General features: G+C 44.1%; 1 protein-coding gene across 1 annotated transcript in view; it reads left to right on the forward strand.

The window, feature by feature from the left end:
* Nucleotides 1-11,556, forward strand: part of CCDC30 (coiled-coil domain containing 30) — a 161,038-nt gene that overhangs the window by 99,537 nt on the left and 49,945 nt on the right. Inside the window, exons 13-15 of the mRNA XM_075060183.1 lie at nt 98-180; nt 2,310-2,435; nt 9,225-9,362. Of these exons, the coding sequence (XP_074916284.1) occupies nt 98-180; nt 2,310-2,435; nt 9,225-9,362 (347 nt within the window). The remainder of the gene's footprint in view (nt 1-97; nt 181-2,309; nt 2,436-9,224; nt 9,363-11,556) is intronic.

Consider the following 11,556-nt stretch of genomic DNA (forward strand, 5'->3'; position numbering starts at 1 on the left):
GCTATCAGATCTAAGCTGGTAATTAAGCTTGGAGGTTTCATGCTTGCATCTCATTTTCTGAACTCTAAGGTTCAGATCTGAGTAGGAAAGCTATGACAGTTACTCAAAGCACAGATGAATAAAACTGAAGCCAGCATGAAAGATCAAGAAACAACTAAAAAAGTGCAAGATTTCCAAGAGGTAAGAGAACTTCGCTGAGGGACCAACTGTTCTGGTTAAAAATTCCACTAGGTGGGTACTTGCTATTCCCATGCTACTGTTGCGGAACGATCAGCCCTTCTTCAGTTCATGCCAAGGGAATCAGCATCTTTGGCATCTCTTCCTCCTGCAGTTTGTCCAGCATGCTGCAGCAATAGTAATCTGGCATCCCTTCCACTCTGACCCTGTCCCCCACCCCCATGAATCCTTCTCGGGCTCCCTGAAACTTAAACTCCCTGTCCTTCCTTCTGAGGCACTACACAACTCTGCCCCCATCCAGTATGTCACCTTTAAATTCTACCTTCTTCCCATCTCCTGATCAATGCCCTGCCAGCTCCAGCTGCCTCCTTCCCATCTCCTGATCAATGCCCTGCCAGGCCCAGCAGGGCAACAATTTTTGCCCAAAATTTTTTTCCACCAAAAAATGCAGATTTGGGTCAACCAAAACATTTCACAAATTCACCAAATTATTATAGAAAAAAAACCCCTTTTTCAATTCTAAACTACTTCAATTTGATTGAAAAAGAGAGAAAAGAAACCCCAAAATCAAAATGATTTATTTGACCTGAAACAAAAATTTTCCAACTTCTTTGGTTTGCCAAAAAATTATAATAATTTTCATTGCAGGTCAGCCTGAAGCTAATTTTTTTTTCTCAGTTTAGCCAGGAACTGAAAAAATCAATTACTTGCACAGCTCCACTGTTGACACTTCCCCTTTCCCATAATCTTTTGGTCTCCTGCATCTCCTCTGGCCCTTTCTTCAAGCTACCCCAGGGACTGGAAGGCTGTAATTATTGCAGCAGTATATTAATTAATGGCATGGGGAAACGGATAATCTGTCCCCCCTGACCTCTCTCATGAAGTTCCTTCCATCATTACTGAGTTAAAACCCCACCCCTTGCACTCTAGTATTTTTAGCATGGTCTGTATCAGGGGTAGGCAACCTATGACATTCACACTGCTCAGGTCCTGGCCACCAGTCTGGGGGGAAAAGCGGGGGCTCTGTATTTTAATTTAATTTTAAATGAAGCTTCTTAAATATTTAAAAAACTTTATTTACTTTACATACAATTGTTTAGTTATATTATAGACTTCTAGAAAAAGACCTTCTAAAAACATTAAAATGTATTACTGGCACACAAAACCTTAAATTAGAGTGAATAAATGAAGACTCAGCACAACACTTCTGAAAGGTTGCCGATCTCTTGTTTAAATCAAAATTAGATGTTTTTCTAAAAGATAAGCTCACTTCAAACAAGAGATCAGACTACATAAGCATAATTGTTTCTTCTGGCCTTATAGTCTATGAATTAAAATTGGAATTTAAAGTCCTGAGCTAGACCTACAAACTCCTTAACAGACTGTATTCTGGCTGCCTCAGCAACCCTCTCTGGGACTTTTCAAGATGACTTTACCACACAAGAGCAGTTCAGTAAGAGGATTGTCCATTGAAACCAGGGTCCCCAAACTTTTCACATCATGCTCCCCCTTACCCTTATCTATTCTTCAGGAGTGGAGCTGCAGCCAGGGGCTGGGGCTGGGTGGTGCTCCCTCCCCTACTCCTCCATGGGGGCTGACCCAGGCCCTGCTGTGCCTCCCTGAACATTCTGCCATGCCCAATAGGGATGCACCCCACAGTTTGGAAACCACTGGTTTAGACTACCATGCTTGGTAGGGAGAGCATTCCTAGTGGCAAGACTACAGGTATGGTAGTCTGCCAAAATAACACTCACACACCTCTGTATGGAGGAATATGGAGCAGGGTAGATTGATTTAACTCACTGATTTTAATCATGATTTAAGGCAGCAATCAGGAAACCTTAAATTAGAGTGAATAAATGAAGACTCGACACACCACTTCTGAAAGGTTGCCGACCCCTAGTCTATATATTGTCTGTGATTCTGAGATGTTGATGATCTCTGGACAAGGTAATTTAGGGTTCTTGGCTGGGATTTTCAATTCTGCCTAGGGGATTTGGCTGTTTGGCTTGCCATGGGAATTGGGAATCCAAATCTTGGCAGCAGCTTGGAGAATCCCAACCCTCATCTTTCTAGTGTATGAAAGACTGTGGATGTGACTCATAACAGATGCTGTTGTTGAACAATTGCAGATGCTGAAAAGTCACCAGGAGAAGGTTGAAGTACTTGAAAGTAAATTATCAGAGGAGAGAGATTGGAGAAAGCAACTTGCATCTGACCTTGAAAAGACACAGAAAGCTTTGAAGGCTGAAAAAAAGGTATTGAATGGCCAGACATGTATTGTGGTGTGAAGCTGTTCTCTTGGAGAATGCTTACTAATTCTACTGTATTCTTGAACTAGATGGCCACCTCCATCTTTTTAAAAGACCCCACAATGTTCCACATATAATTTTGCTTGGCCTTTAGTTAAATACCCATCTCTATCAAACAGACATTTCTGAAGGTCTCATTGGGTTGCTTTGAATACAGTTGTTTACCATGGCTTTTCCCAGGCCACTCCTCTGACTTTTTCCTCCATAATTTATCCCTGTTATACAGCACATCTTATTTTTCCTTTCAGTCAATGGTATAAAACAACAGCAAAAAAAACTTTTGCTGCCAAATCAAATTCGGCTGGACAAAGAAAAACAAACTGAAGTCAGGTGGAGCATCCTGAAAGCCTGGAACCCAGTGACTGCAGAGGACTAGCTTGAGGACCCCATACTCACACTTATTGACACAGTATTGCCAGAGTGTCTCCTATTTATACATCCAGGAACTGTAGCTCTTTTTGTCACACTATGCTGGTGTCCATTTGAACTACATTCTTTGTTTCTAGATGAATGACCTTACATTTGGCTGTATTAAAACATAAGAAGGGACAAACTGGGTCAGACCAATGGTCCATTGAGCCCAATATCCTGCCTTCTATCAGTGGTCAGGGGCTTCAGAGGGAATGAACAGAACAAGGCAATTATTAAGTGATCCATCCCCTGTCATCCAGTCCCAGCTTCTGGCAGTCAGAGGTTTAGGGACACCCAGGCATGGAGTTGCATCACTGAGCATCCTGGCTAATAGCTATTGATAGACCTATCCTCCATGAATTTATCTAATTCTTTTTTGAACCTTGTTATAATTTTGGCCTTCACAACATCCCCTGGCAACAAGCTGCATGGATTGACAGTGCATTGTCTGAAGAAGTACTTACCTTATGTTTGTTTTAAATCTCATACCTATTAATTTCATTGAGTAACCACTGGTTCTTGTGTTATGTGAAGGGATAAATAACACCTCCCTATTCACGTTCTCCATTCCATTCATTATTTTATAGACCTTCGTCATGTTCCCTCTTAGTCGTCTCTTTTCTAAGCTGAACAGTCCCAGTCTTTTTAATCTCTCCTCATATGAAAGCTGTTCCAGACCCTAATCATTTTTGTTGCCATTCTCAGTACTTTTTCCAACTCTAATATATTGTTTCTGAGATAGGGCAACAAGAACTGCACGCAGTATTCCAGGTGTGAGTGTACCATGGATTTATATAGCAGCATTATGATATTTTCTGTCTTCTTATCTATCCCACTCCTAATGGCTCCTAACATTCTTTTAGCTATTTTAGCTGCCACTGCACATTGGGCGGGTGTGACGTTCCCCTCTGGTGTTATCCAGACCAGTGATCTGCTAGGTCACCCCAATCCTTGACTCTGGGAGCCAGCCTGACCCTGCTCTGCTGTGGGAACCCCCACTCATGGGCTCTTCAGGCACAGCCTCTGGCATGTAAGCTGCTCCCAACTACTTGCAAGCAAATGATACTAGCCAATATCTCCGGTCCCAGACACAGGCCTAGGAACCTCTGTCTTGCAGTGTCCAGTTATGCCCGGTGGATGCAGCAAGCTTATATGAATTTGTCAATTTAACAAAGAAATTGATATGTGCCAGGCTTGTTATCCCAAGGGGAGCCTTTGACATGCTTCAAACCAAACACACTGCTTCAGGTAGAATAAACAGATTTATTAACTATAAAGATAGATTCTAAGTGATTATATGTCAAAGCATAACATGTCAGATTTGGTCAAATGAAATAAAAGCAAAACTCAATCTAAGCTGATTTTAACACTTTCAGTGCTCTTACAAACTTAGATGCTTCTCACCACAGGCTGGCTGGTTGCCCTTCAGCCAGGCTTTCCCCTTTGATCAGCGCTTCAGTCGCTTGGTGGTGGTGTCTGTAGATGGAGGTGGAAGAAACAGGAAGAGCATGGCAAATGTCTCTTCCTTTTATCATGTTCTTTCTTCCTTCTTGGCTTTGCCTCCCTTTCTTTCAGAGTCAGGTGAGCATTACCTCATCACAGTCCCAAACTGACCAAGGGAAAGTGGGTGACTCCCTCAAGAGTCTAACAGATTCTTTTGTTGCTGCCTAGGCCATCGTCTTTTGTTCCTGTGAGGCTGGGTTGGGTTTGTACCATACCTGTCCTGATGAGGTGTGAACTCTGTCTGCTCTTGGAGAGTTTTTGTCTGGGCTTGCTTCATTTTCAGCCTCATAACTATATACATGAAATTGTAACCTACAACATTACTATAACATCACTATAACAACCATGCTCAGTGCATCATGACCCTTCTGAAGACACCCGACGTGACAAACTTTGCATTGGATACCACACAATCATATTGAAAGGGTAAACCTGGGTCTGTTGGGTGTTCCCCCGAGGTACAGAGCATCATAGCATGTGCAGGAATTTAAATTTCACTGCTTTTGAGGGGGCACCGGTGAGGGGCGCAGAACTCCTCTAGTAGGGAGAAGAGCAAATTCCTCCAGCGTAGGGACCCCGGTAAGGAGTGCAGAACTCTTCCTGTTCCTGAGCTGCAGCAGGGAGAGCACTCAATGGAGAAGTTTGCTCTCCCCACTGCAGCGCAGGAGCAGGAGGAGTTTTGCACCCCTTGCCGGGGACCCCAGGCCAGAGGAGTTCTGCATCCCCCGCAGATTATTGGGGGAGCGCTTGCCCCTGCTTTCCGCCCATTGCACACACCCCTTTTAAGTGGTAACAGCTAATTTAGACCCCATCATTTTGTACATATAGTTGGGATTATGTTTTCCAAATGCATTACTTTGCACTTATCAACACTGAATTTCTTCTGCCATTTTGTTGCCCAGTCATCCAGTTTTGTGAGATCCCTTTGTAACTCTTTGCAGTCAGCTCAGACTTAACTATCTTGAGTAATTTTGTATCATCTGCAAACGCTGGTACTTCACTATTTACCTCCTTCTCCAGATCATTTATGAATACATTGAACAGCGCTGTCAAGTATCCAAAAGGAGTTGGTTTTACCTCTGTATATGGCATTGGGGAGACCATTACTAGAATACTAAATCCAGTCCTGTGTCCACACTCTAAGCAGTATGTTGACAGATTGGAAGAGGGTTTAGTGAAGAGTTATATGAATGATAAGAAACAGTTCAGTCTATTTATCTTATTGAAGAGGAAGTTAAGAGGTGTCTTGGCCACGTCTGTAGGTACAGCACTGCAGCTGTACAGATACAGCTGCGCCGCTGCAGCATATATGGTGAAGACGCTCTGTGCAATGGGAGAGAGCTCTCCTGTTGGCATAAACAACCCAGCTCCACAAGTGGCAGAAGCTATATCAGTGGGAGAAGCTCTCCCGCCAACATAGCACTGTGTGCACGAGAACTTATGTCGGTTTAACTTCCCTTTCTCAGCGGGGTGGTTTATTCACACCCCTGAGTGACATAAGTTATGCTACCATGGGCTGTAGTGTAGACATAACCTTGGTCGTGGTCAGTAGATACCTACATGGGGAGAAGAGATAGTAGGGGACTCTTTAATTTAGCAGATAAAGACAGAGCAAGATCTAGTGATTGGATGTTGAAATCAGAAAGATTCAAACTGGAGGTAAGACAACTTTTTAATAAGGAGGGTAACTAACTATTTGAACAACTTCCCAAGGGCTGTGTAAAACTCATCTCTTGGACACTTTACATTGAGATTGCATGTCTCGCTAAAAGATCTGCTTTAGTTCAACCTCCAGGGTAACTTACTTAAGGCAGGTCTACAGTTAAAACGCAGCATCGGCAAAGCTGCAGCGCTTAAGTGAACGTGCTCCTACACCGATGGGAGAGTTTCTCCTGTCAATGTTGTGGTAGCAACATCAACGGGAGAAGCTGTCCCACTGACACAGTGTTGTCTACACCAGGGGTTAGGTCAGTATAACTATGTTACTCGGGGGTTGTGGATTATACACAGCCCTGACCTGAGCGACGTAGTAACACTGATATAAGTCTGTAGTGTAGACCTGGCCTTAGTAGTTTGCAGTGTTGTGGTAGCCGTGTTGGTCCCAGGATATTAGAGATGGAGGGGGGAAATATCTTTTATTGGACCAGCTTCTGTTGGTGAGAGAGACAAACTTTGGAGCTACACAGAGCCCTTCTTCAGGTCTGGAAAAGGTGCTCCCAGCCTCACAGCTAAACACAAGGTGAAACAGATTGTTTAGCATAAGTAGTTAACACGTACTGTAAATCAGAGACCATTCAAGCTGAAGTGGCCAGTTAACACCTTTGCAGTCAAAGGACAAAAATGGGAGTGTGGAGGGGTGTGGATAGTAGATTACAGATTGTTGTAATAAGTCATAAATCCAGTGTCTTTATTAAGACCATGATTTGTAGTGTCTAGCAAAGTTTATGAATTTGAGCTCCCAGGCTCATCTTTTGAAGGTGTTGTGCAGGTTTTCGTTGAGGATGACAACTGAGAGGTCAGATATGGAGTGATCGGTTTGTGAAAAGTGTTTGCCCACGTGCGATATGGCATTTTGGTCTTTTATCATTTTCCTGTGTGAGTTCATCTGAGAATATAGTGATTGTCTGGTTTCACCTACATAGTTGTTGTTTGAGCATTCAATGCACTGGATGAGGTTCACCATATGTTGTGACAGGCATGTGTCAGACCCCTGTATCTTGAGCAGTGTTTTGTGAGGAGTATTGATCATCACAGCAGGGGAGATATGTCTTCTGGTTTTACATCTGTTGTTCTGGCAGGGTCTGGTGCTGCTTTGAGTTGGTGGGCACTGGTCTGTAGGGAGCTTGCTTCTGCTGATGATCTTGGTGAGGTTTGGAGGTTGTTTGAAGGCCAGAAGAGGGGGTTTGGGAAAGATTTCTTTCAGGATATGGAGCACATCGAACATGGGTTGTAGCTGTTTAATGATACCCCATATGAGTCCCAGCATGGAGTGGTAGGTGATAACTAGGGGTATGTGGTTGGAGGGTTTAGGGTTTTTTTCCGTGTACACCCATAACAATTTTAAATTCAACAATAAACACTTTGTTCAAACCATGGGAACAGCCAAGGGTACTAGGATGGTTCCCCAAAATACTAACCTCTTCATGGTTGTATGCAGAGTTGATGTAGCCATGTCAGTCCCACAATATTAGAGAGACAAGGAGGGTGAGGTAATATCTTTTATTGGATTAACGTCTGTTGGTGAGAGATACAAGCTTTTGAGCTTCCACAGTGACCTAAAGAAGAGCTCTGTGTAAGCTTGTCCATCTCACTAACATGTGCCCTCTTCTTGCGCCATCGTGAAGAAGAATTTTCTGGACAAATGCACCACAAAACCAATGATACACCTGAAGTAGATTAGTGATATTTTCATCCTCTGGACAAACAACCTAAACTCCCTCAAAGATTTCCACCACAACTTCAACAATCACCACCTGTCCATCAAATTCTCTCTAGAACACTCTCAAACCAGCATCAACATCTGGGACACTACAGTCAGTTTCAACAATGAAACCCTGCAGACCACTATATACAAGATATCCATGGATCACCACACTTACCTTCACAGATTCAGTAACCCTCCCAATCCAGGGGTGGTGGAGTCTTCCCAGAAGTGGGGGAGACCAGGGCACCCCCACCCCTGCCCCTCCACTTCCCCCCAAAACCCTGCCCCTGACCAAGCCAGAGTCCAGAGTGGGGCCGGGGAGCCCAGGCCCCTCTAGCTGCCTGTGGGGGAGGACTCCTCACAGCTGTTCGTGCAGCTCTTATCCTGATCCAGTTTCAACTGGGGGACAGGGCCTCGAAGCTGCAGCCCAGCCATGATAAGAGCCTTCCAGCAGTTGTGGGGAGCTACGGACCCTCCATCTGCCCAAGGCTGGGAACCTAAGGGGCAGGAACATGGCTGGGGACTGCTCTTGGGTCCCCTACCACGGGCAGGTGGAGGGTCTGCCGCTTCCCACAGCTGCTTGTACTCCCCGACTGGGCTACGCTTCTGGCCTGTCCGGGGTATGGGGCTTCAGGGAGAAGAGGAGGGGGGGAGCATGGTGAAAAGCGGACACTCGACCAGAGAAGTAGATCACATTGTGGAACAGGCCACCCAAATACCCGGGAGAACCTGCTTCAAAACAAAAAACAACAACCCTCTGACTGCAAAACCCTAGCATATTATTTACTGTCAGAGCATGAGGCTTTAGCTTTGGATGGAATGAACAGTCTATTATGGGTATAACCTATATCTGGGGTAATGATTTGAGACTGTTCATTTAAATCTTTGTCAGAGCACAGGATGGGCACCTGATGGTTGGGGCAATATCTTTTTTCCTGTAAATCAGAGGAAAACGAAGTAAATGATGTGTTGTTAACAGGGGCGGCTCCAGGCACCAGCACAGCAAGCGCATGCCTGGGGCAGCAAGCCACGGGGGGGGCAGCCTGTGAGGTCCACCGGTCCCACGGTTTTGGCAGTAATTCGGCGGTGGGTATGCTGAAGACGTGGGACTGGTGGACCTCCCCCAGAACTGCCGAATCCGCGTGACCCAGGCAGACCTCCAGCAGAAACGCCACCAAAGGCTGCCTGACTGCCGTGCTTGAGGCAGCAAAAAACAGAGAGCCACCCCTGGTTGTTAAGCACCAACATGCGAAGCCCTGTTCACAATCTTTGGAACTTTCTTCTTCCTTAGATACAAGAGATTATGAAATATCTAAACAGAGGAATGACTCTCATTTAATCTGTGCCTAGAATTAGTGATACGCTTCTTTGACTAACTCCTTTTTCTTTTTAACCAGGAATTACATAATTCAAAATCAGAGCTTGTGAGTCTTTATAATGAGCTCCAGAATCTCCGAGGTGCAGCAGAAGAAAGAGATTTCCTTAATGTAACCCATGAGAAATTACAGGAAGAAAATACTTTATTGGAAACAAAGGTGAGGATTTAGTGAGATCAGTAGTCTTTCAGTGTTCCACTGACTGACCCTGACAAAATCTGACAATTTGCACTTCAAAAAGGGACAAGACATTACATGGATAACAAGAATATTCAGTTATTGTAGTTAATGCCAACAAATTTGGGAAGAGAGATTAAATGTTATGCTTCAGGATTTAAGCCAGTCTCTAACTCCTGGGGATTAGCAGGTGTTTTACACCTTCCTCTGAAGCATCTGATTCTGGCTCCTGTGAAAGAGAGGAGACTGGGTTAGCTGGACAATGGGTCTGATCCAGTACGGCAGTTCCTGTGTTCCTAAGCACCTTTATGTTCTCTGAGTCCTTCATCTCCAACACCTTCTCCCACTATTAGCTTTGCGTCTTCTTGCATGGTCTCTAGTGATCGCTCTGTTATTGCCCAGTGTAATTTCATTAGCTCACAGTGAAACTGTAAAGCTTCTGTCTCTGTGAAAGACCTTCCTAGTGAACTAAATTTCAATTTTACCATCATTTGTTGATTTTCCCTTGGGGAAATTGAAACAAAATATTTTGCTGCAAGCCCAGTTGACCCAAATTTGAAACATTTCAATTTGTCAAACTGAATCAGAATGTTTTGTTTCAGGTCAGTTGAGCACTAATCTCTGTCCATCTGCACTGCTGCAGTACCTTATGAGAGTTGTACATTGCATGCCTCAATCCCTTATTCTCTTCTGTGGAGGGGGTTCCCTGGCTAGACTACATCTCTTATGATGCACCATTGTAATAAGACTCCTATGATGCACTAACATATCCAGAGCCTGGATTGGTTAATGCTCTGGGAATGCTGGGATGTCCATCTGTTTTCTTTGTGCATTTGGGATGACTGGTAGTTAGGAAGGAGGTGGCAATCATGCTCAGAGGATTGGCTGGGAGACAGATATTATTCTGTGGTGTGTTGCAGTCTGTTAGTGTGTGGATCAGCAGAGGTTTTATTACTTTACTTTGTATTTTAAAAAGTTTGTAATTTACCTAGAGCTGTAGATAAGCAATAAGGGTACAAATCCAAATGTGATTTTATGGGAGAGCTTCCCTTGCTCACTGATTTCCCGTGCATGGTATTGCGAAATTATCATAAGTCTCTTCCCAAATCTGGACCTTAGCGTCCAAAATCTGGGTGCTTAGCATGAATCTCCCCCAAGCTTAATTACCAGCTTGGATCTGATCTCGCTGCCACCATCCAAAATTTCCAGGGTTTTGGCCCCCTCTGGTCTCCCCAAACCTTCCCTGGAGAGACCCCGAAGACCCAGAAGCTCTGAGTCTTACCGGCAAGGGAAATACTCCACTTCCCTTCCCCCTCCCTCTCCCACCCAGACTTTCCTCTCTGGGCTAACCTGAGAGTATTGATGTAATCTCTTTACATCACAATACCAAGAAGCATGTCTCCTTTACTCCACAAAGAGACAAACCCCAAATACAAGGAAACAGAAAGAGAGGATGATTTGTTTATCTGTCTCTTCCCCTCCCCCATTCCTTGGTGCTGCAGAGCTACCTCTGTGCTAACCAAAGGAGTTCTGCCCTTGTTCCTTACCTACCCAAGAGAGAAAAACTCAAACCAAGTCTTAAAAGAAAGCTTTATATAAAAAAAAGAAAGAAAAAGACAATAGATAAAACTCTGTATAGATGACAAATACAGGCTATTGCTTAAGAGAAAATATGAAACAGTCTGATTTCAACAAGATATCAATTGAAACATTCAGCAAGTTCACACTGTAAATACAAAATACAAATAACGTTTATGCTTTTCTTTGTACTCACAACTTGTAAGAAGGTAAAAGAGAAGCTTGGAGATAGAAAAAAAAAAGAAAGCTCTTGCTCATAGCCGAAGAACAAACAAACAGAACAAACAAAGGACTAGAACACGACCCCAAAGATGAAGAAAAGAGAGGGTTTTTCGCCCCCGCCGCCGCCGTCCTCGCGCTTCTTCCACCTTGTTGGGGGGGAAAAAAAATCGGTTTCCTGATTGGTGGCTGCTTCTGGTCCGCTGTGTTTGTTCGGCTTGTTGATTACTGCCTTTACACGGCTTAAGAGAAGACATGGTAACCCTTAGCTATCTATTTATGACACCCCTCCCCAGAATCATCAGACGTGGCAAATTTTCACTGGCGGTGATGTTCTCTTAGAACTTTAGAACTAAACAGAGTAATGTTAAGACAAACG

This window comes from Chelonoidis abingdonii, chromosome 23 (assembly GCF_003597395.2).
Source record: "Chelonoidis abingdonii isolate Lonesome George chromosome 23, CheloAbing_2.0, whole genome shotgun sequence".
NCBI classification, from domain to species: Eukaryota; Metazoa; Chordata; order Testudines; family Testudinidae; genus Chelonoidis; species Chelonoidis abingdonii.